This window comes from Pseudorca crassidens, chromosome 16 (genome assembly GCF_039906515.1).
Source record: "Pseudorca crassidens isolate mPseCra1 chromosome 16, mPseCra1.hap1, whole genome shotgun sequence".
In the NCBI taxonomy this organism is placed as follows: Eukaryota; Metazoa; Chordata; class Mammalia; order Artiodactyla; family Delphinidae; genus Pseudorca; species Pseudorca crassidens.
Window position 1 is genome coordinate 34,985,458 of NC_090311.1, and position 25,308 is coordinate 35,010,765.

The 25,308-nt window shown below is 37.4% G+C and overlaps 1 protein-coding gene across 5 annotated transcripts in view; it reads right to left on the reverse strand.

Moving 5' to 3' along the window:
• HECTD2 (HECT domain E3 ubiquitin protein ligase 2) overlaps positions 1 to 25,308 on the reverse strand; it is a 77,242-nt gene that overhangs the window by 42,070 nt on the left and 9,864 nt on the right. For all 5 annotated transcript variants that reach the window (XR_010935860.1, XR_010935861.1, XR_010935862.1 and 2 more), the window contains exon 2: positions 22,570 to 22,699. Coding sequence is in view for 2 of the 5 variants with exons in the window: in XM_067710019.1 (XP_067566120.1) it covers positions 22,570 to 22,699 (130 nt within the window). In the remaining 3 variants the exon portion in view is untranslated. The remainder of the gene's footprint in view (positions 1 to 22,569; positions 22,700 to 25,308) is intronic.

Consider the following 25,308-nt stretch of genomic DNA (forward strand, 5'->3'; position numbering starts at 1 on the left):
CTCCCTCCCTCCCACCCTCCCTATCCCATCCCTCTAGGTGGTCACAAAGCACTGAGCTGATCTCCCTGTGCTATGCGGCTGCTTCCCACTAGCTATCTATTTTACGTTTGGTAGTGTATATATGTCCATGCCTCTCTCTCACTTTGTCACAGCTTACCCTTCCCCCTCCCCATATCCTCAAGTCCATTCTCTAGTAGGTCTGTGTCTTTATTCCTGTCTTACCACTACGTACTTCATGACCTTTTTTTTTTTATTTCTTAGATTCCGTATATATGTGTTAGCATACGGTGTTTGCTTTTCTCTTTCTGACTTACTTCACTCTGTATGACAGACTCTAGGTCCATCCTCCTCAGTACAAATAACTCAATTTCATTTCCTTTTATGGCTGAGTAATATTCCATTGTATATATGTGCCGCATCTTCTTTATCCATTCATCCGATGATGGACACTTAGACTGCTTCCATGTCCTGGCTATTGTAAATAGAGCTGCAATGAACATTTTGGTACATGACCCTTTTTGAATTATGGTTTTCTCAGGGTATATGCCCAGTAGTGGGATTGCTGGGTCGTATTGTAGTTCTATTTGTAGTTTCTTTTTTTTTTTTGGGGGGGGTACACAGGCCTCTCACTGTTGTGGCCTCTCCCCTTGTGGAGCACAGGCTCCGGACACGCAGGCTCAGTGGCCATGGCTCACGGGCCCAGCCGCTCCGTGGCATGTGGGATCTTCCCGGACCAGGGCACGAACCCGTGTCCCCTGCAGCGGCAGGCGGACTCTCAACCACTGCGCCACCAGGGAAGCCCTATTTGTAGTTTTTTAAGGGATCTCCATACTGTTCTCCATAGTGGCTGTATCAATTTACATTCCCACCAGCAGTGCAAGAGTGTTCCCTTTTCTCCACACCCTCTCCAGCATTTATTGTTTCTAGATTTTTTGATGATGGCAATTCTGACCGGTGTGAGATGGTATCTCATTGTAGTTTTGATTTGCATTTCTCTAATGATTAATGATGTTGAGCATTCTTTCATGTGTTTCTTGGCAATCTGTATATCTTCTTTGGAGAAATGTCTATTTAGGTCTTCTGCCCATTTTTGGATCAGGTTGCTTGTTTTTTTGTTATTGAGGTGCATGAGCTGATTGTAAATTTTGGAGATTAATCCTTTGTCAGTTGCTTCATTTGCAAATATTTTCTCCCATTCTGAGGGTTGTCTTTTGGTCTTATTTATGGTTTCCTTTGCTGTGCAAAAGCTTTTAAGTTTCATTAGGTCCCATTTGTTTATTTTTGTTTTATTTCCATTTCTCTAGGAGGTGGGTCAAAAAGGATCTTGCTGTGATTTATGTCATAGAGTGTTCTGCCTATGTTTTCCTCTAAGAGTTTGATAGTTTCTGGCTTACATTTAGGTCTTTAATCCATTTTGAGCTTATTTTTGTGTATGGTGTTAGGGAGTGTTTTAATCTCATACTTTTACATGTACCTGTCCGGTTTTCCCAGCACCACTTACTGAAGAGGCTGTCGCAGATGACATGATACTCTACATAGAGAATCCTAAAGATGCTACCAGAAAACTACTAGAGCTAATCAGTGAATTTGGTAAAGTTGCAGGATACAAAATTAATGCACAGAAATCTCTGGCATTCCTATACACTAATGATGAAAAATATGAAAGTGAAATTAAGAAAACACTCCCATTTACCATTGCAACAAAAAGAATAAAATATCTAGGAATAAACCTACCTAAGGAGACAAAAGACCTGTATGCAGAAAACTATAAGAAACTGATGAAAGAAATTAAAGATGATACAAATAGATGGAGAGATATACCACGTTCTTGGATTGGAAGAATCAACATTGTGAAAATGACTACTACCCAAAGCAATCTACAGATTCAGTGTAGATTAAAACTGTAAAAAGTTTTACAGTTTTACTGCTTTTTACACTGTAAAAAGCAGTGTTTTACAGACACAGGATTAGATAAGTTGACCAGTGGACTAGAGAACCCAGAATCATATCCATCCACACATGAAAGTTCAATATATGAAATATATGGCAGATCATTGGAAGAAAGAAAGGATTTGAAAATATGGTTAACCACATGGGGAAAAAATGAAGTTGGATTCCTATCTCATAGCTTAAAAACTAGGAATAGGAAAATCCTTCTGATTTTGGGACAGAGAAATGTTTCTTTAAGAGAAACTAAAAAGTGCAAGTATAAAAAAACAGACATTTTTGACTATGTTAAAATTAAAAACTTCTGATCATCAAAGATACCTTGAATTAAAAATATAAGTTACAAGTTGGAGGGAAAATCTGAAACACATACAACAAAGGATGAGCACCAAGAATAGAGAGATATTTCCTAAAAATCATTGAGAAAAAGAGAAATAATCCAATAGAATAATGTGCAGAAGAATCAAACAGGCATTCTAGAGAAAGAAACACATATACCATACACACATCAAAAGACATTCAGTCTCATTAGTGATTAAGAAAATGCAAATAAAGAACATGAGACACAATCTTATATCCACTCAACTGGCAAGAATTAAAAAGTATGATAATGTTAGAGAGGATGTAGATTAATTTGATATTTCACGTATTGTTGGTAGGTGTATTAACTGCCACAAACACTTTAAAAAACTGAAAAGCAGGGCTTCCCTGGTGGCGCAGTGGTTGAGAGTCCGCCTGCCGATGCAGGGGACGTGGGTTCGTGCCCCGGTCCGGGAAGATCCCACATGCCGGGGAGCGGCTGGGCCCGTGAGCCATGGCCGCTGAGCCTGCGCGTCCGGAGCCTGTGCTCCGCAATGGGAGAGGCCACAACAGTGAGAGGCCCACATACCGCAAAAAAAAAAAAGGTAATAATTTCCAGCAATTCACTCCTAAACACATGTCCAAGAGAAATTTTGCATAAGTACCTCAGAAGACATATACAACAATATTCACAGAAGTATTGTTTCAGGAAAAAAAATCTGAAAATAATCCAGTTATCCATTACTCAGAGAATTGAATACATTGTGGTATATTTAGACAACATAGTATTTACACAGCATGCAGTGGAAATAAACTATGACACTGTAATATGTTATATTATACTATATTATACTATTTCATATCTCTATTATTAAAATAAAGCAACCAATAGAGCTCTGCATGGACCAAGGTCAGTGTCATGAACCAGAATTGTGATTAATCAAATTTTGTACATCGGAGGATCAAAAAACTGTTTTTCCCTAAACTTCTAGAGTTGCCATACTTAATTTTATAATTAAACTTTTTAAATTTTGAGATAACTGTAGAATCCCATGTAGTTGTAAGAAATAATACAGAGACATCCCATGTACCCCTGACACAGACAGTCAGATATAGAACATTTCATCACCGTGTTGCCCTCATGGTACCCTTTATAGCCACACCTACTTCCCCCTGTCTCCACCTTGCTTAATCCCTGGCAACCACTAATCTGTTCTTTCATGACTATAATGTTGTCATTTCAAAAGTGCTATATAAACAGAATCACATATATGTAACCTTTTGGGATTGGCTTTCTTTTACTCAGCATAATTCTCCAGAGATTCATCCAGGTTGTTGCATGTATGAACAGTTTATTCCTTTTCATTGCTGAGCAGTAATCCATGGCATGGGTGTACTACAGTTTATTTAACCATTCACCCATTGAAGGACATCTGTTTGGAGTTACTATGAGTAAAGCTGCTATAAACATTCGTGTATAGGTTCTTGGGTGAACTTTCATTTCTCTGAGATAAATGCCCAGGAGGGCAATTGCTGGGTTAAATGGTCATTGCATGTTTAGTTTTTTAAGAAGAGCTGGAGGAATCATGTTCCCTGACTTCAGACTATACTACAGAGTTACAGTAATAACAGTATGGTACTGGCACAAAAACAGACACACAGATCAATGGAACAGGATAGAAAGCCCAGAAATAAACCAACACACTTATGGTCAATTAATCTACAACAAAGGAGGTAAGAATATACAATGGAGAAAAGACAGTCTCTTCACTAAGTGGTGCTGGGAAAACTGGGAAAGCTAAATGTAGAAGAATGAAATTGGAACATTCTCTAACACCATATACAAAAATAAACTCAAAATGGATTAAAGACCTAAGTATAAGACCGGATACTGTAAAACTCCTAGAGGAGAACATAGGCAGAACACTCTCTGACATAAATCACAGCAATATTTCTTTGGGTCTGTCTCCTAGAGTAATGGAAATAAAAACAAAAATAAACAAATGGGACCTAAAAGCTTAAACACTTTTGCACAGCAAAGGAAACTATAATATGAAAAGACAACCTATGAAATGGGAGAAAATATTTGCAAGCAATGCGACTGACAAGGGATTAATTTCCAAAATATGCAAACAGCTCACACAGTTTAATATCAAAAGAAACAAACAACCCAATGAAAAAATGGGCAGAAGACCTAAGTAGACATTTCTCCAAAGCAGCCATACAGATGGGGGCAACAGGCACATGAAAAGATGCTCAGTATCACTAATTACTAGAGAAATGTAAATCAAAACCACAATGAGGTATCACCTCACACCACTCAGAATGGCCATCACCAAAAAGTCAGATTTTACAATTTTTTCCTTTTATGAATTGTGCTTTTGGTGTCAAGACTAAGAACTCTTTTCTAGCCCTAGATCCTGAAGATTGTCTCCTATTGTTTTGTTTTTTTCCCCTAAGTGTTTTATAGTTTTATATTTAAGTCAGTTATCCATTTTCAGTTAATATTTGTATAAGGTGTGAGATCTGGGTCGATATTTATACATGTTCAATTACGCCAGTACCAACTGTTGAAAAGGCTATCTTTCTTCTATTGAATTGCTTTTGCTCCTTTGTCAAATTGTAACTGGGCATATTTACATGGGTCTGTTTCTGGGCTCTCTATTCTATTCCACTGATCCCTGTATTTATCCCTCCACTAATACCTCACAGTCTTGATTACTTGTAGCTATATGGTAAATCTTGAAATCAGGTAGACTGATTTCTCCCACTTTATTCTTTTTCAAAATTGTTTTTCTAGTTCCTCTGCCCTTCCACATAAATTTGAGAATAATTTTGTCTATAGCTGCTAAAAAAAAAAAAAAAGGTTTATGGGATTTTGATACAAATTATATTAAATTTGTATATCAATTTGGGGAGAATTGGCATCTTTACTACATCGAGTCTTCCCATCCCTGAACACAGTATGTCTCTCCACTTATTTAAGTCTTTTAAAATTTCTTTCATTAGCAATGTGTAATTCTTAGCATATAAGTCTTGTAATGCTTGCTAGATTTATACTTAAGTATTTTATTTTTTAATGTGATTATAAATGATATATATTTTAAATTTCAGTGTACATGTATTTATTGCTAACATAAACACAATTGGTTTTTGTATGTTATATCCTTCAACTTATTAAACTCGTCTATTAGTCCTAGGAGTTTTGTTGTTGATTTCTGGGGATTTTTTTATGTAGATAATTATATCATCTGCAAATAGGGACAGTTTTATTTCTTACTTTCTGATCTGGATGGCTCTTCTCTTTCTTGCCTTATTTTGCTGACTAGAACTTCCAATGCTATATTGAATAAGGGTGGTGAGAACAGACATTTTTTTGCATTGTTCCCAATCTTAAAAGGAGAAAGCATTTAGTCTTTCACCATTAAGTAAAATGTTAGCTGTACATTTTTTATAGATGCTCTTTACCAAGTTAAGGAAGATCTCCTCTATTCCTATTTTTTGAGATTTTCTTTTTGTTTTATGTTTTGTTTATTTTTTTTTTACCATGAATGGGTGTTGAATTTTGTCAAATGCTTTTGATATAATCACATGATTTGTATTATTAGACTGCTAATATAGTAAATTACATTGATTGATTTTCAAATATGGAAACAGTTTGCATTTCTGGAATAAACTCCACTTGATTATGGTGTATAATTGTTTTTATATATTGTTGAATTCTATTTGCTAATATTTTGTTAAAGATTGGTCTATAATTTTTTTTTTTTTTACTATACTTGTTTGGTTTTGGTGTTGGAGTAACATTAGTTTCATAAAATGAAATGGGAAATGTTCTCTCCTTACCTACTTTGGGAAGACACTGGATAAAATTGGTGTTAATTCTTTTCTGAACATTTGGTAGAATTCTCCAGTAAAACTGTCTGGACCTGATTTCTTTTTTAAGAGTTTTAAAATTATGAATTCAATTTCTTTAATATTTATAGGGCTATTCAAACTATATACTTCATACTGGATGAGTTGTGGTAGTTTGTATTTTTTTGAGGAATTGGTCAATTTCACGTAGGTTGTCAAATTTATGCAGAGTTGTTTGTGGCATCCCCTGCCCACCCCTTTTACTGCCTGTAGGGTCTGTTGTGATATCCCATTTCATTTGTGATATTGATGAGCTATGTCTTCTTTTTGTCAATTTTATGACAGAAGTTTGTCAATTTTATTCATTTGTTAAAAAAAAGCCCAGCTCTTTGCTTCACTGATTTTTCTCTTTTCTCTGTTACTGATTTTTTGTTCTTATCTTTATATTTCCTCTCTTCTGTTTGCTTTGGATTTCATTTGATCTTCTTTTTCTAGGTTCTTAAAGTGGGAGCTTAGATGTTGGTTTTGAAACTTTCCCTTTTACCTAATGCATGCACTGATTGCTATACATTTCCCCTTTCCAAACTGCTTTAGAAGTATTTTGATATGCTGTATTTTATTTATTTATTTATTTTTTGCCGTACGCGGGCCTCTCCCGTTGCGGAGCACAGGCTCCGGACGCGCAGGCTCAGCGGCCATGGCTCACGGGCCCAGCTGCTCCGCGGCATGTGGGATCTTCCCGGACCGGTGCACGAACCCGTGTCCCCTGCATCGGCAGGCGGACTCTCAACCACTGCGCCACCAGGGAAGCCCGATATGCTGTATTTTAATCTTCATTCAGTTCCATTCGTTTTTAAAAATTTCCCTAGAGACTTCCTCTTTAACCCATGGGTTATTTAGAAGTATGTTGTTTGGTTTCCAGGTGTTTGGAGATTTTCCTTTTATTTTCTGTTATTTATTTCTAATTTGATGCAACTGTGGTCAGAGAACATATTCTGCATTATTTCAATTTTTAAAAATTACTGAGATTTGTTTTATGGTCCAGGATGTGGTGTTGGTACACATTCTGTGGGCACTTGAAAGGCATGTGTATTCTACTGTTGTTGGGTGGAACACAAATGTCTATTAGATCTTGTTGGTTGATGATGCTGTTGAGTTCTTCTATATTCTATATCTTTGCTGATTTTTCTGTCTAGGTCTATCAAACCCACAGTTACAGTTAGAGACTTCAACACCCAACTGTGGATTTTTCTGTTTCTCCTTTCAGTTCTACCAGTTTTTGCTCTACATATTTTATAACTCTATTGTTTGGTATGTACACATTTATGATTGCTATATCTTCTTGATGATCATCCTTTTTATCACTACATAATATCCCTCTCTGCCTCCAGTAATTTTCTTTGTTCTAAGTCTACTTTATCTGATATTAATATAGCCATTACTGTATACCTTTTTCCATCCTTTCACTTTCAACCTGCCTATATTGCTACATTTGAATTGAGTTTCTTGTAGACAGCATATAGTTGGGGCATGTTTTTAACCTACTCTGCCAATCTCTGTCTTTTAACTGATGTATTTAGACCATTTACATTTAATATAATTATTGATATGTTAGGGCTTAAGTTCTACCATTTAATATTTTTGTTTTCTATTTGGTCGTTCTTATTTTTCCTGCCTCCCTGTGAGTTACTTGAACATTTTTTAGAATTCCATTTTGATTTACCTGTAGCGTTACCGAAAGGTTGCTCTAGATGTTACATTACATACACTTAACTTATTTTAGTCTACGGTGTCATCGTTTTACCAGCTGGAGTAAAGTGTAGAAATTGTACCTGCTTTTACATCTCTTTACACTTCTCTGTTTATAATTCTCTTAAGTATTTACTTACATACATTTAGAACCATACCAGTGTTATAATGTTTGTTTCCAGTGTCAACCATAATTTAGAAAACACAAAAGGAAAAGGAAAGTCTATTGTACTACCTAGTTTTTGCTTATCATGTTATTTCTTTTTCTTGATGTTCAAGGTTCCTTCTTTTGTTTCTTTTCTGTTTAGGGAACCTCTTAATGCACTCTGTTAGACCATCTACTGGCAACAAATTCTATTTGTTTTCTTCCATCTGAGAATGTCTTGATATCCTCTCCATTCCTGAAAAACATTTTCACCAGGTGTAGGATTCTGTGCTGGGAGTTCTCCCAGCCACTTCATTCTGGCCTCCATGGTTACTGATAAGAAATCTGCTGTTATTTGAAAGGTTTTCCCCTAGCAGTAAAGGTATCCTGTTTCTCTGGCTGCTTTTAAACATTTTGTTGCTGTTGTCTTTAGTTTTCAGAGGTCTAATTATGATATGACTTGATGAGGATTTCTTTGGGTTTACCCTGTATGGGATTTGGTCAGCTTCTTGAACCTACAGGTTCATGTCTCTTGCCAAGTATGGGAAGCTTTCAATTACTTTTTGAGTACTTTTGCAGCCTACCTTCTTCTTCCTCTCCTTCTAAGACTCCAATGACAAGAATGTAATGTCTTTTATATATACTACCAAATGTAAAATAGATAGCTAGTGGGAAGCAGCTGCATAGCACAGGGAGATCAGCTCGGTGCTTTGTGACCACCTAGAGGGGTGGGATACGGAGGGTGGGAGGGAGGAGATATGGGGATATATGTATATGTGTAGCTGATTCACTTTGTTATAAAGGAGAAACTAACACACCATTGTAAAGCAATTATACTCCAATAAAGATGTTAAAAAAAAAAAGAATGTAATGTCTTTTGTTATAGTCCCACAGGTCTCTGAGATGATTCTCTTTTTCTTTCCAGTCTATTTTCTCTTTATTGTTCAGACTGGGTAATTTCCATTGTTCTATATTCCAGCTCTTTAATTCCTGTCTCTTCCATTCTGCTGCTGAGTCTATCCACTAAGCATTTTACTTTGGTCACTGTATTTTGTCAAGTATTAATACTTCCAAACCAATAGAATAGATGAATATTCTATAGATTCTAAATTCTACAATAATGAAATGTAGTTCCATTCTAATGTAATCAAAATATATTTTCTACTAAGCAAACAGAATCATCAATCATCACAGCAGTAACACAGCTATAAGGTCCTCCTTCCTTCCTTATTCACTCTCCCAATTAAGCAGCTAACTTTGGATCTATCACTGACTTCAAATTTTATTAGTGTTAAGAGTATCTTTTTTTTTAATTTAATTTAATTTTTGGCTGCATTGGGTCTTCGTTGCTGTGTGCAGGCTTTCTCTAGTTGTGGCGAGCCGGGGCTACTCTTTTGTTGCGGTGCACAGGCCTCTCATTATGGTAGCTTCTCTTGCTGCGGAGCACGGGCTCTAGGTGCACGGGCTTCAGTAGTTGTGGCATGCAGGCTCAGTAGTTGTGGCTCGTGGGCTCTACAGCACAGGCTCAGTAGTTGTAGTGCATGGGCTTAGTTCCTCTGTGGCATGTGGGTTCTTCCCGGACCAGGGATCAAATCCGTGTCCCCTGCATTGGCAGGCGGATTCTTAGCCACTGTGCCACCAGGGAAGTCCCAAGAGTATCTTTTAAAATAACCTTTCACATTAGAAGATAGTACAGAGATGCCAATTTCTTATACTCAACAGCAACGGTTTTCAAACTTTACTGTTTATCAGAATCACCTGAAGACCTTGTTGAACTAAAACAAATACTACTAGGCCCTCTCAAAGTTTGTGATTCAGTAGGTCTGGGGTGGGGCCCAAGAATCTGCATTTCTAACATGCAAGTCTGAGGATCACACTGAGAAATGTTGTTCAGTGGTTTAAGGAGAGAACAATGATGCCGACAACATAAAACAGATGATTAAATTTCTTTAATTTAGTTCTATAACTGAGTTTTAAACCCTTTATTAAATGTGGAAATAACTAATTTCTAGCAATTTGTACTTTAAGCACAAATTGGACAGAAGTTCAATTTATTAGTGAGTAAAATTTGGTATCTCTGTAAATTATTTGTTATGGGTTATGTTTGGCAATCATTATTAAAGGGAAAGAATGTTGCAGACAAGAACCTCTCTCCAACACCAGTCTTTTATTATTATATTTTGAGGCTCCTCTACAGTTTCTCTTCCTCTTCACCAGGCTTACCCTTTCCTATCTCTTCCTGCACACCTTTCTCAACCTGGCTATAAACACCCACTATTAGAAACAAACAAACTCATTCATATATAAATTAACTTATTCACTCATAGAGCATATATACACATTTTTATACCCACTCATTTTTATTAATACCATACTGAGGTGGAAGAGTGAAATTTTATTTAGTAAGAGAACTGGATTTTGGCAAAGACTGAGAGTGGGGAGATTCTTACATAAGAGAAATCGCAATGCCAAAGCCGAGAGGATTATAGGGTGAGGTTAGAATTAGAGGCCTAGATGGAATTTATTTTTAGTTTGGAAGGTAACTTGGACTGAAGAGTAATGCAGAATGCTAACGTACGATGTTAATGGGACTTGAGTCAGAAAGAAAGGCAGACTCCTTTGCTCACATTAGTGAATGAAAGCCAATCTACAGGATGTGACATTCAGCTATTAAGAAAGGAAGAATAACAGCTCACAGCTGCTCTCGCGTCCCCGAATATCAAGGCATTGTTTCCAGAGACAGGCTTTCAGCCTGTTCTCGCAGATGGTTATTAAAATCTAATTCAAAAGAGAAAATCAATAACTGTGGTGATGAAGGATTAATTAAATCTCAAACCGATATTATAAATAGAACAGGCAGATCTTTGTTCTATCATATGCAGCTTTCTTTGCAATACAGAATATCGTAATACACTGAGAAAAGTCAAAATATATTTACCAGTGAACCTGTCATTTAGGTTTCATTCAGCCAATACTTGGGACTACTCTGTGCTAAATTGATAAACGGTAATCATTCTCCCTTTCTTTTAATATAGTGTTGCCAATTTTACTTGGTTGCTTAGAAACATTAAGTAAAACACTTAATGCCATGCAAGAAGAATAAGGGTTATGGTGGGGGCTGGTAGTGTATTTTTAAAAATGTGAAGATCATAATATAACGATATACATGGGTGTGAGATTATTAGCCAAATTTTACCAGCTCACTGTTTTCAAGAAGCTAGTGCAGGTTGACTCTGGTTGGAGATGAGTAATATGTAGCTTTCCACAGCTGCACCACCAGGATGAAGACTGACACTGTAAACTGGTCATATGATTAGGAGACTGAAGACAGTTCCTGGTCGGCCAGCACAGGTAGCAAGAGCAGCATCAAAGGTAACAAGAGTCTCTATGTAGGTTAGGTGTCCAATAGGAGTCACCTGGGTCTCTGTTCCTTAACCCCCTACTGCTGGAGAGGAAACACTGATATAAAGGTTTGCTGCTGGTGACACACTGTTGCAAAATGCTATACCCTAAGTGTCATCTCAAATAATTTGTAATTAAATAAGTAATAAGTAATGGAGAAAGCACCAGCCTTGGAAGTAAGGCCCTAGGTCCTGTTGCTGGCTAGGTTACTAACTTTCATAACCGTGGACAAGTCAATGAAACTCCTTGGGCCTCAGCTGTGACATTATAAAATGAAACAGATGGCCTAAGTCTGTTGTTCCCAAGGCTCCTAAGAAGAACTTCAAGGGCCACCTCAGGGGAATGGTGCTGTGTCGACGTGTCTACTCAGGGAAGCTCAGCTTTTCTCTGCTTAATATAATGATGGTCTGAGAAAAATTGTTTTTCAAAAAGTATTTTGCTCCGAAAATAAAAGTAACAAAAATAGGTTTGAAAACCACTGGTTCAATAATTTCTAACTTCCATCTCTAAAACTTTTAAGAACAAAATGGACAGGACTTATAAACTGACCAAAACAGGTAAAAATTCTCTATTATACAATATAATATAATGACCTATAATAGAAAAATTGAAGGAGCCTGGAAACTTAATATGAATATGTCATTTAAACACCTGATTTTAGTTACAACCTCCTGTCCTACAACAGGGTAAAGGAAAAAGTTCTGAAATAAGCCTCAGAAGACCTGGCTTCTCTTTCTGGATCTGCATCTTACAATTCGCATGATGTGGTACTTTTAAAATATGTCCATAAATTCTTTGATATTCCTCCCATCAAAAGATGGAGTCTAATTCTTTTCCCTTTGAACCTGGGCCAGCTTTAGTGGCTCTCTGAGGATGAAAAATGTGGCAGAATGCTGTATGACTAGATTACAGAATAAAGCTGAACTTTCTATCATGTATAAAAACAAGTAGCAAAACTGAATCCTAAATTTACATGGAAGTAGGTGCTAGTAAACTATGAAATGTCAAACAAAACTCAACAAGGATCAAACAAAATCAGTATGTTGGAAAATTAACCCTTTAAATCAAAAAACTCAGGTGTAGAAGATATTTTACAACTCATAATTCTCCATTTTCTCAGTCTATAGATGAGTAAACAAAGGGTCTCGAGGGCTAGGTTTAACGTCTAAGGTCCCAATGACAGCTACTAGTAGTAGTAAACTCAAAGACACAGTTCTTATTTAGTATCATAATTGACAACCTGCGAGTGCTGGGCAGACAATAAGCGAGCTACAATCTGAAGGATCCCTCTAGCAGTTCAGTACTCTGTACTGCTTCTGACTACTTCAGTAGTGGCAAGCCGTGGAAACAGGGAGAGACCAGAGTGGATTACTCATAACAGGTGGTGTTTACATCCTTGTCTATAGGATGACTTTTCTGAACATTTGGCAAAAAATAAAATTGAAGGTGGGAGAGAGAAAGGAAGAAAGAAGGGAAAAAAAAACCCCACTCTGACTCACAGGACTTTAGCCATCAGAGCCAAATAAAGTGACACATTCATTAGTGTTTGGAGATGTACTTTTTACTAAGTTCAATGGTATGTGTGTTTGTAAAACTACAATGAAAGCATACATAAAATGTTCTTTTATGGGTCTAGTTATAAAAATATTCAAAAGTCCTTTTTATACAAGGTTATCTCTAATAGAATAGATGCCCTATACTGGACGTATCTTAGAGATCTTATTGTAGCCTTGAGATAGGTTACAGGGTGAACTGGCCAGAAACCCAGAAAAAGTACCTCCCATATATTTCCTCATTCAGTAAATTATTTACTGAGTAAAGACTCTGTGTACCATGGACACTGGATCCTGGAGATACCCAGAAATTGCAAAGGCACTTACTGTTGGACTCAACAATTCCACTTCTAAGAAATCCTACAGATAAACCTGCACAGGAACAAAATGACATCTGTACAGAGCCATTCATTGTGGCATTGTTTACAATAGCGAAAGACAAAAAAACAACTAATTTATTTTAATAGGCTCTTAGTAAGCCCAATACAATGGAATATAACTATAAAAAAAGAGTAAGGAAGCTCTTTATGTACTGACATAGAAAGCTATCCAGGGTACATTAAGAAAAAAAACCAATGTGCTGGATAATGTGTAGGTAGTTAATTTATTTTAAGATAAAGTGGAAAATCAGAATGAATATTTATATTTGCTTTCATTTACATAAAGAAACACAGGAAAGAATACAGAAGACAGCAGGGAAGAGTGTGAAAGTGAGACATCTGAAACATACCTAATTTTATAGTTTTGATTTTTGAAACACAGAAGTGTGCTACCCATTCAAAAAATTAACTTTAATATAAAAAAAATTAGACTAGCCTTTTCCCTCTCCAAAAAGAAGCTTAAGGAGTTTATAGACTAGTAAAGAGACAGACGAATCAACAAATTAATGCAGCAAGGTACTCTAAGTTCTTGACAGATATATCGCTCCCATAGGCATGGTTAAGAAAAGCTAAGTCCAAGATTACTGAGGGACCTACAAAAGGATCTTGGAGGTTTAGTCCAAAATCAATTCATTCTCCCAGGAATCCTGGAAATGGGGTCATTTGAGGCCTTGGAGATACTTCTTCTAAGATGGAAATCCTACAGCAGTTATTGTGAGTACTTTTCTCTCCCCAGATGGCAAGTCCTGTGCTGGGTTTCTTCTCACAGTTTGTTTCCCTGTCTGCCTCTAAAGCTGCTTTTGGAGAAACTGTGAAAACTCTGTGGTACTTCACCTGTGAATAGATCACAGCATCCCACCACACACAGATCCAGCACCATCTGAGCTGAAGACCACTCTGTTCTCTTGGCTCTTTCAGAGCAGCAAAGAGCATGGGATGCATTTCTCCAGAGCGTGTAAAAACTGCACAGTTCATTATGTCACCTCAGGGCTCTTCTAGAGTAAACTCATAAAACAGACTGAGCTGGGAGAGGAACAGTGCCCCGGAGCACTGTCAGAGTTAATGTCAACTCTTTCTGAATTACCAAGAGCGCACAGATATTTTAAAAGGTTTGGAGAGGAATTATTTCCTTTCTTTTAAAGATGGTCTGTGCTGTTTAAAGATGTTTTAAATAATCTGACAGGAGCATAATCACTGTAGAAAGGAAGGTACAAAAGAGTAAGAGAGGATGTAGTGCTTACCACCCCACACCATTACTTACCATTTACATTGTTTTTCTGAAGATGTATCATCTCCAGCAGCTGTTATAGTAGGTAAAACTCCCACACTTGTCTGATCTTTAAAAGGACAGCCAACTCGAGAGGCATACCTAGTCATGTGATCTACAGGGAGGAAAGGCATCCCTCAGCTGTTAGGTAAACCCACGCTGGGCTTTTGCAGCTTCTCTAATACCATTTGAAGATCAGACGGGGAGACAAGCTGTTAGAGAATACCCAGCACAGGTCCCGCTAGAGGGAGGGAAATTGTAATAAATGCCAAGAATGAGGCATCTTTGAGGAAACAAACTTATTGGCAAGAGAGGCTTTGCAAAAGATCATGGAATTATAAACACTTACATTTGGAAGACTTTGTCTAACTCCCCACTCAATAAAAGACTTTTTTTTGCAGCAGCCTTGACATATGAACTCCATGCCGAATTCAAGCAGCATCCAGACAGAACAGCTAGGAGAAGTCAGCACTAGGAGTTCCAACATGGTAAAGGAAGTCAGCTAACAGGCCTATTCCTATAGAGTGACATATATACAAATACTCCAAGTTTAGGGTCGGGCTGACTGCAGATTCCACAATAATGGAACAGATGAGAGGGAAGCAGACAAGTGGCGGGAGACCAAGTAGGTGGACCACATTCTGAATCAATACATGCACCCAGGGAGGAGACAGGCAGGTGTGGGCAACACGCTGGTGAGCTGGGCTCAGAGATTAAGATAGTAGCAGTGTAGAAAGAATGGAGTATAGTGTCAGTGGGAATCAAAAGCTAAGGAATTTGAACAAACAGCCCAAACGAAGAAGGTTATGGCTATGCATCCTTTCCTTTTGATTCCCCATCATTCTCCTTAGCAGACAATTCAGTGTTCATAAGGTTTCTAACCCTCTGCTGTAGGCTGAACTGTGTCAGCCAGAAAGATATGTTGAAGTCCTAAACCCCCAGGACCTGTTAATGTGACTTTATTTGGAAATAAGGTCTTTGTAGTTGTAACTGAATTAAGATGAGGTCACACTGGATTGGGATGGGCCCTAATCCAGTGACTGGTGTCCTTACAAGAAGTGAGAAATTTGGGCACAGAAAGACATACAGGAGAGAAGGCCATGTAAAGATAGAGGCAGAGATTGCAGTGAGGCATCTACAAGCCAAGGGACACCAAGAGTTGCTGGCAGCCAGCAGAAGCTAGGAGAGAGGCATGGAACAGATTCTCCCTCAGAAGCTTCAAAAGGAACCAACCCGGCCAATACCTGCAGTTTAGACGTAGAGCCTCCAGAACCAGGAGAGAACAAATTTCTATTGTTTTAAGCCAGCAAGTTTGTGGTGCTTTGTTGCAGAAGCCCTAGGAAACTAACACATTCTCCAAGGAGATGACTAAATTCATGGCAAGAAAAACTTCCATTTCCTTCTCCTACTCCCTCTCTTCCCTCAAGTCCATAGTCTGAGCAAGAGGTGCCCTTCTTTCCTTGTTGGAGCCAACACCTCAACCCCTGTGCTTGTCTTCATCCTGGATCCTATTCTCTCTGTTCATTTTATTATTTTACGTTCCCACTGCAACTTTAACCTCTCCCTGTGCCAGATCTTTTTGCTTGACCACACTACCCTGCAAGATTCCACTGTTCTAGTTTCTGCTTTATAACACATCATTGTAAAGCAATTATACTCCAATAAAGATGTTTAAAAAAATTTTTTTTTGACTTGGCTTTAAAAAAAAAAATTCCACTGTTCTTTCTTTCTTCCTTCCAGTTCAAGCTACTCTAAAGGCTGTCTACACTGCCCCTAGATTCTTACCAGATTAGTGGTAACACCATTTATCAGCTCACAGCTCTTTAAGTCAGAGGTCTTGGTGGGTGTGGCTCGGTTTTCTACTTGGGCGTCTCTCAAGGTGGAACCTGGGCTGGACTCTGGGGAAGAACCCTCCTCCAAGGTCCTCAGGTTGCTGGCGGAACTCACTGTTTGTAGTTGAGGCTGAGGTGCCGTCTCCTCGCTGACTGTCAGCCAGGGCTGCTCTCAGCTTCCAGGGACCCTCACAGGTTGCCACGGGCTGCCCCCAGGCCCTTTGGCGGTATCCCAGCCTACTGTTTCAGGGCTGGCAGCAGGATCCCTTGTGTCGAATCCCCTTAGTGCTTCCAGTGCCTCTGCCTTTGTCTTCTGCAACCAGTGGGAGAAAGCTCTCTACTTATAAAGGCCTCACGTTACAAGGTTTTGCCTACCTGGATAATCTCCATATTTTAAGGTCAACCAATTAGCAGCCTTAATTAGATCTACCCTTAACTTTTTACAATTTGAATTCTCCTCATCCCATCCTACTGAAACTGTTCTCAAAGTCACCATAAACCCATTAACCAACAAATCCTTGGCTCTGCCGCAGTGCTTACTCATCTTGTCCTCTCTTACCAATGGCATTATTGACTAAATCCTCTTCTTTAAATTTTCTTTTCCCTTGAATTTCCAAGTCATAGCACAACCTGGGTCTCTTAGCTCCTTCAGGGCTCATTTCCTTTTCTTTTTACCAACTCTCCTTCTTTTATACTACCTTTGACTCTCTTTTCCTTTTTCTGTTTCTGCCATTCATTAGCTACATAAATTCATGCAGGGCAAGCACTTACAACTCTCTGTGGCTTAAGTTTCCTTACCCTTGGACTAGGAAAATAATTCCTATCTCAGGCTGCTGTAGGGACTACTGGAGTCTATATCTGTGCAGTGCTTGGAATTGTGCCCGACACGCAGTGGGCACTATATGAAGTCGCTGATGTGGCTGCTGTTGATACTGCTCTGGTGCACCCACTTGCACAGCTCTTTCCAGTCCTGAGTTCTCGCTTGTTTCACCCTATGCGATAAATACATGCTAAGATCCCCTGATGAATAAGGGGTCTGTCCTAGGCTCTGCAGGGGTTACAAAGGTATTTATTCCCTCATGAAACATACAGTCTAGGAGATTAAAGTACACAAGTGATACTACACAAGGTTGAGAGACTAAAAGAGGTGAGAAAAAAACCCCTAAATTGTAAGAAGGGAAGAATTACATCTGGTTAGGGAGAATCAGTAAAGGTTTAGTAAAAACGTAGCTTTGAAGAACAGACAGGATCTGACAGGTAGAGAAGAGGGGACAGAGTGTTCCAGGCAGTGGGAAAAAATTGCAAAAACTCTGTGGTAAAAAGGTGTGAGGCATCCCAGAGAATAGTTGAAATGTAAGTATGTAGGAGAAAGACAGGAGATAAAGTTGAAAAGCTGTCATATTACGAATATCCTTGCGTGTCGAAGTAAAAAATTTTTATTTAATTTTGGAAGCTAGGGAGTATGGAGATGATGTAATTAGAGTTGTGTGATTAACGTGATATGATTAATCAGCCAAGAGAAACAAGTCAATCAGGAGTTTCCTCTGTCTCTCAGAACAAGAGTTCTGTTGTCAGAAAATGTGGGATTGAATTGTGGTTCTGTCACTTAGCAGCATGACTGTGGCCAAGTCACTTACCCTGTCTGAGCCAATTCTCTTATGGGTGTGAGAAGCAGAATTTTAAGATGGCTGGACGATTCTCAGCCTCCTGGTGTTCCATCCTATCACCTTGCATAACATGACAAAAGGGGTTGTGCAGATCTAATTCAGGCTACTAACTGGTTGACCTTAAAATAGGGAGATTATCCAGGTAGGCAAAACCTTGTAACGTGAGGCCTTTATAAGTAGAGTGCTTTCTCCCACTGGTTGCAGAAGGCAAAGGCAGAGGCACTGGAAGTACTAAGGGGATTCGACACAAGGGATCCTGCTGCCAGCCTGAAACAGTAGGCTGGGATACAGCCAAAGGGCCTGGGGGCAGCCCGTGGCAACCTGTGAGGGTCCCTGGAAGCTGAGAGCAGCCCTGGCTGACAGTCAGCGAGGAGACGGGACCTCAGTCTCAACTGCATACAGTGAGTTCCGCCAGCAACCTGAGGACCTCAGAGGAGGATTCTTCCCCAGAGTCCAGCCCAGGTTCCACCTTGAGAGACGCCCAAGTAGAAAACCCAGCCACACCCACCAAGACCTCTGACTTAAAGAGCTGTGAGCTAATAAATGGTGTTGTTTTTAAGACATTAGGTTTGTGATAATTCGTTAAGCAGCAACAGAAAACTATATGGCAACGATTCTAATACCTATTCTATTTTATGTGATTGCTCAAAGAAAATTACATGAAAGGTTTCCCTAAATTGTAAATATTATACAAATAAAGGTTACAGTTAGTATCTAGTTCATGTCTAAAATAGAAATCATCTCTCTCAACTCCTCTCCCCCATCAAATAGGCTCACTTTATTTATTTATGGTATAATGGTATCACAATTATAAGTTTGTTTTGTTGTGTGTTGCAGGACTGTGACATACAGGCACTGGTGCCTCCTTAGAATAAGACTGAGGTAATGAAATATGCTTGTATGTGTGTATGTAAATAAAAGAAGAAAGACCCCGAATAGCCAAAGCAATCTTGAGGGAAAAAAACGGGCCTGGAGAAATCACTCTCCCTGACTTCAGACTATACTACAAAGCTACAGTAATCAAGACAATATGGTACTGGCACAAAAACAGAAATGTTGATCAATGGAACAGGATAGAAAGCCCAGAGATAAACCTACACACCTATGGCCAACTAATCTATGACAAAGGAGGCAAGGATATACAATGGAGAAAAGGCAGTCTCTTCAATAAGTGGTGCTGGAAAACTGGACAGCTACATGTAAAAGAAGGAAATTAGGACACTCCCTAACACCGTACACAAAAATAAACTTAAAACGGATTAAAGACCTAAATGTAAGGCCAGACACTATCAAACTCTTAGAGGAAAACATAGGCAGAACACTCCATGACATAAATCACAGCAAGATCATTTTTGACCCACCTCCTAGAGTTATGGAAATAAAAACAAAAATAAACAAATGGGATCTAAAGAAACTTAAAAAGCTTTTGCACAGCAAAGGAAACTATAAACAAGACAAAAAGACAACCCTCAGAATGGGAGAAAATATTTGCAAACGAATCAATGGACAAAGTATTAATCTCCAAAATATACAAACAGCTCATGCAGCTCAGTATTAAAAAAACCAACAACCCAGTCAAAAAATGGGCAGAAGACCTAAATAGATGTTTCTCCAAAGAAGACTACAGATGGCCAAGAGGCACATGAAAAGATGCTCAACATCACTAATTATTAGAGAAATGCAAATCAAAACTACAATGAGGTATCACCTCACACAGGTTAGAATGGGCATCATCAGAAAATCTATGAACAACAAATGCTGGCGAGGGTGTGGAGAAAAGGGAACCCTCTTGTACTGCTGGTGGGAATGTAAATTGATAGAGCCATTATGGAGAACAGTATGGAGGTTCCTTAAAAACTAAAAATAGAATCACCATATGACCCAGCAATCCCACTACTGGGCATATACCCTGAGAAAACCATAATTCAAAAAGACACATGCACTCCAATGTTCACTGCAGCACTATTTACAATAGCCAGGTCATGGAAGCAACCTAAATGCCCACTGACAGACAAATGGATAAAGAAGATGTGGTACATATATACAATGGAATATTACTCAGCCATTAAAAGAAACAAAATTGGGTCATTTGTAGAGACGTGGATGGACCAAGAGACTGTCATACAGAGTGAAGTAAGTCCGAAAGAGAAAAACAAACATCGTACATTAACGCATATATGTGGAATCTAGAAAAATGGTACAGATGAACTGGTTTGCAAGGCAGAAATAGAGACACAGATGTAGAGAACAAATGTACGGACACCAAGGGGGGAAAGGGGGGCAGGGGTGGTGGTGGTGGTGGGATGAATTGGGAGATTGGGGTTGACATATATACACTAATATGTATAAAACAGATAACTAATAAGAACCTGCTGTATAAAAAAATAAATAAAATAAAATATAAAAAAATAAAAATAAATAAAAGAAGAAAGAAATTATCAAAGGCAAAGGTTGATAAATGAGACAATATAAATGCTAACTTGCAAGAGTGTAGAATAGGTCTAGCAATCCTTTGGAGTGTCAACAGAAAATATGCGGAAGAATAATTTATGCCATGTGCAGCTTATGGACACAGCAATTTACCAGGAACAAGGTCCTTAAACATTCTGAGGTTTGTTGTTTTTTGTCCAGGTGTGAGGGACATCTAAACCTTTGCAGATTTGTTTTGTTTCATTACAGGGCAAGGGGCACTTAAAATTATGCAAGTAGTATATATTCCCTGTGATAAAACAATATAGAGTTATATAAAGAAATCGAGCATATTAATAATATCCACCCAATCCTACTTTACTGAGGAAACCATTAACAGGCTGGTGGGCATCCTTCCATACTTCTTTATTCTGCTCAAAGAAGTATAAAAGGTTTCCCCACACTTAAAAAAACTGGAGTCATATTCTACCTATTACTGTGTAATTTGCATTTTTCATTTTACAATGTATTATAAGTATTTCTCCTAGAAAATTTATACACCTGTCATCTCTTAATAAAAGCATGGTATTTACAATATGGATTACCATAATTTAGTCAACCAATTCATTTAGATTGCTTCAAATACCACTATTATAAACAATGTACATTCTTTCCATAGGTCTTTCAACATACATTATTTCCTTAGAATAAATTCCTAGAAATGTAACACTGTATCAGCGAGTATATGAACATTTTAAAAATTGAATGTATGTCAAATAATTTGCTCTCCAGAAAAGTTGTATCAATTTCCAAGCCCTCTACTCATAAAAGTGCCCATTTTCACACTCCCTAGACAACCCCACAGATACACATGTCTTCATTCTCTGCCACTGAGTAGGGAAATGTTAACTACTTGTTTTAATCTGTACTTCCTTTAATACTAGTGAGACTGAGCATCCTTTCACGTGTATTAATTATTCATATTTCCTTTTTTGATGGGTCTGTTCATACACTTTGTCTTTTTTTCCTAATGAAATGTTCATTTTACTGATTTATTAATGATCTCTATGATTCAAGGATTTGTTTTCACTGACTATGACATCTTACTTTAACTTTGTTTATGACCTTCTAAAATTCCTATAGAACTTTTAAATTTTCTTATGTCTTCAAACTTTTCAATTTTTTTGTTTTATGGCTGTTCACATTGCTATCATTCCAAGAATTTTATTATAAAAACAATTTCCTGTGTTTTCTTCTAGTACTTTTGTAGTTTTTAAAAATCTAAAGTTACCATTTTCAAAAAGTTGGCTAGTTGGCCTAATTCCATCTTTTGAATAATTTAATATCATTTATATACACTATGTTTTACTGATCCGTCTCCATGTATTTGGCTACCTTGGTGGTAGTCCTACCATTGGTACAGCTTTATAATGTATAGTAATACGAAGGAATGGGTTCCCTCATTACTTTTCCTTGCATTCTCTCATTTATTCTTATAAATCAAATAGAGCATCATTTTCTTAAGTTTCCCCCTAAAAAACTGCTGAAAAATTCATTAAATGTTAGAGAGTAAATCGGGTGTATCTGAGATCTCTATGATATTTAAGTTTTTCCGTTCAAACCACCTTTTAGTCTTTTGATAAAGTTTCATAGTTTTTCTTCGTATAGGTTTTGCTCACTTTCTCCTTGGTTTATTTCTAAATATTTCGTATATTTTCCATCAACTCTTCTGATTGATTACTGCTCAAATAAAGGAAATCTACTGAATTTTTGTATGTTTATATTGTGTCAGGCTCCCTAACCAAACTTTCTTATTCATGAGCTTTGTATGTGATTCTCTTACTCTAGGTAACAATTACCTAAAAATAATGATTTTGCTCCTTTCTGTAAATATTTATAGCTTATTTTTTATTGTATTAACTAACTAGACCTAGTAGAACAACACTGAATAATTAAAATCTACTTTTTAATAGTTCAATAATATACTTGCGCCAAGATACACATACTACATATACTTTTAATAATTGTAACTACATTAATTTTTAAAATTAAAAATTTCTTACCATTCTTGATGTTAGGGAAAACAAGATGTGTAGGTGAACTTCTGTTTTCAGCAGCTTCTTTCTTCTGGTTAACAGTTGAAATAAAACTGCTGGAAGTAGAAATCTGGCCTTTGGATCCCCTGTCCAAACCCTAAAAACAGAAAAGTTAACATTGCAGCATAATTCCTAGTCACTCTATTTAAATTATTTTACTGCAAAAATCATAAACATTTAAAATAGAGATTTTAATCTGATGATAGATGCACGATAGATAGATAGATAAAACCTGTATATATTATTGACTTACCTTTTCCAGGACCAAATTGTTTTAAGTATAAAAGGAAAACAGTCATGCCATCTAACTGCTTACAGGTTGATAAAGTTTGGAAATGGGGATAATAACAGTACCTTCCTCACAGGGTTACTGTGAGGTTTAACTGAGATAATGCATGTAAAACAATGAGCAGAGTTCCTTGCCCACAGTACACGTTTCATTCATGTTATCTGCTATTTTAACTTGGTATTTAGGCAACACTGTTTTTGTGACCTCCACAAATATTTTTTCAGTAGTTAACATGCATATGATACTTCGCAGGTTGATTGATTAAAGGTTTTCTAGTCTTGATGCAACTTCAAAAGCTCAGGTCAAAAGATAAATCTTTTAGAGTTCATTTATTTCTCTAAACACGAGATTGGACTTTGGGTGTAAGGGGACTTAAGAAAAATATGGCTAGGCATTCTTTGCTTTCAGAGTAGAGAGTTTTTCATTTCCTCCTTCCTCATTTACCAGACTGATTTCCACTTAGCTTTTTAGAATCAACTCAGATGCCATGTTGCAAAAACATTTACACTCACCAAATATTCACTTTCCCACATCGCCCACTCTCTTACAGCTAAATGCAGCCATCTGATTAATTCTAACAGGCCAGAAGCAGAAGTGATGTCTGCCATTTTGGGACCAGAAAGTACTGATGCATTTAAGGCTGGTGGGACAATCTCCAGTTCCTCTCTCTTTTCTTCTACTGTAATAATCCCAGAGGCTACAAGCTGAGATGCTAGAGCATTCGTTGGCTTGGGTCCCCGAATCACTATGTGAGGCAGAGCCACTGCTGACCAACATTAGATTATACCATCAGCAATAAATGCACCTTTACAATTTTCAAACACTGAAACTTGGGACTACCTTGTAAATGCAGCCTAACCCATTCTATCATAACTTCTCTGCAAAGCTTTTTCTGGTGGTCACCATTTCCACAAAAATCAATCACTCTTATTTATACTTGTGATTTACTTAAATTATTCCACTGAAATTATAATTGGTGTCATACTGGTCCTTCATGCTGGACTAGAAATTCCTTATTCATCACAGAGCTTGACGTCCAGGGAATCCTGTGCATAGATCCTATACTTCAGAGTAAATTTATTGTTTTTTCTTTTTAAGAGATTAGTATAGAAAAATAACCCATAAAAAATTCAGATGCTATACACATAGAATTTAAAAGTTTCTGGACTTGAGATTTCTAGAAATTAGTTATTTAACTCCTTTATTTCATAGATGAGGAAAATGGAATTGAGACTCACCTAAAGTCATTCAGCTAACAAAACAACAGAGATGTGAGGGGCACTAAATGAGAACTTGAGGAATGCTTCCATAAGGAAAGTACATATGCGATTTTGTGTGTGTGACATCTGTGGCTGCTCAAAGAATTTGGGTTTGTTTGTTTGTTTGTTTGCTTTATTTGTTTTTACTTGCTTTTTGGCTAGATTTAGGCTCAGTGAAGTCTGAATCAACATTTCTGTGTTAGGATTAGGCTACATGATCCAGCCTAAAAAAAGTTAAACATATTGCCCAACTGAAATAAAGTCATCTTCTAACAGATGTAGGATATGAATCTGAAGTTTCAGAATCACAGACAATGTCATCTAGGGTCTTGTACAGAACATATGACACGCTGAGTGTTTCACAAATGGTTACTCCTATGATAATAACTCACTAAAACAAGTCATGTATTGAGTACTAGGTATATGCCTACTATTATATTAGGTGCTTTAATACAACATTCCTATGAGTTGCATATTTACACTTCATTTTACAAATGAGGAAACTGAAGTACCATGCCGAAGTTCACAGAGCTGGGAAGTGGGAATTCAAACTCTAGTCTGAATAACCTTAATGTCTGTATTCTTAAACCACTATAGCTCAGAGTTTCTCACTACAGTAGCTATCACTTATTAAGGATTTATCATGCGATAGGAAGTATGTTACATATATCAGCCTGTTTTCACAACTCTTGTGGTTGATGTTATCTTCTCTACTTTTATAGATATATGCTGAATGAAATATAATAGCTTCAGGAGCAACTCACCTAACCAGAGGAAATTAACATAAGCAGAAAAACTAACTGTACTTTAGGAAAATCTTTGATATTCTAGCAATCTGGGAAAGACTCAATATTTTATTTTATTTTTCTCCCCCTTCCTCTACTCCTTCTTAATAAAAGGAGATCCCAAAGAACATTGCTTGGTTCACTTGTGGGATCTTCAAATAATTAAAAAAAGAACCCACAAGTAACTGATTCAATCAATAAAGCCATTTAACAACTATCAGTTCTAATCTCTAACAGAGATGTAGATTCCCAAGGAGGACAGAGAAAATTGGAGAAAGAGATTAATAAAATAGTGATATGCAATACTTTTCTATAAAAGTCTTTGTAAATTACATAATTTGCATAATCTTGGTAAATTAAAACAATATGCTCA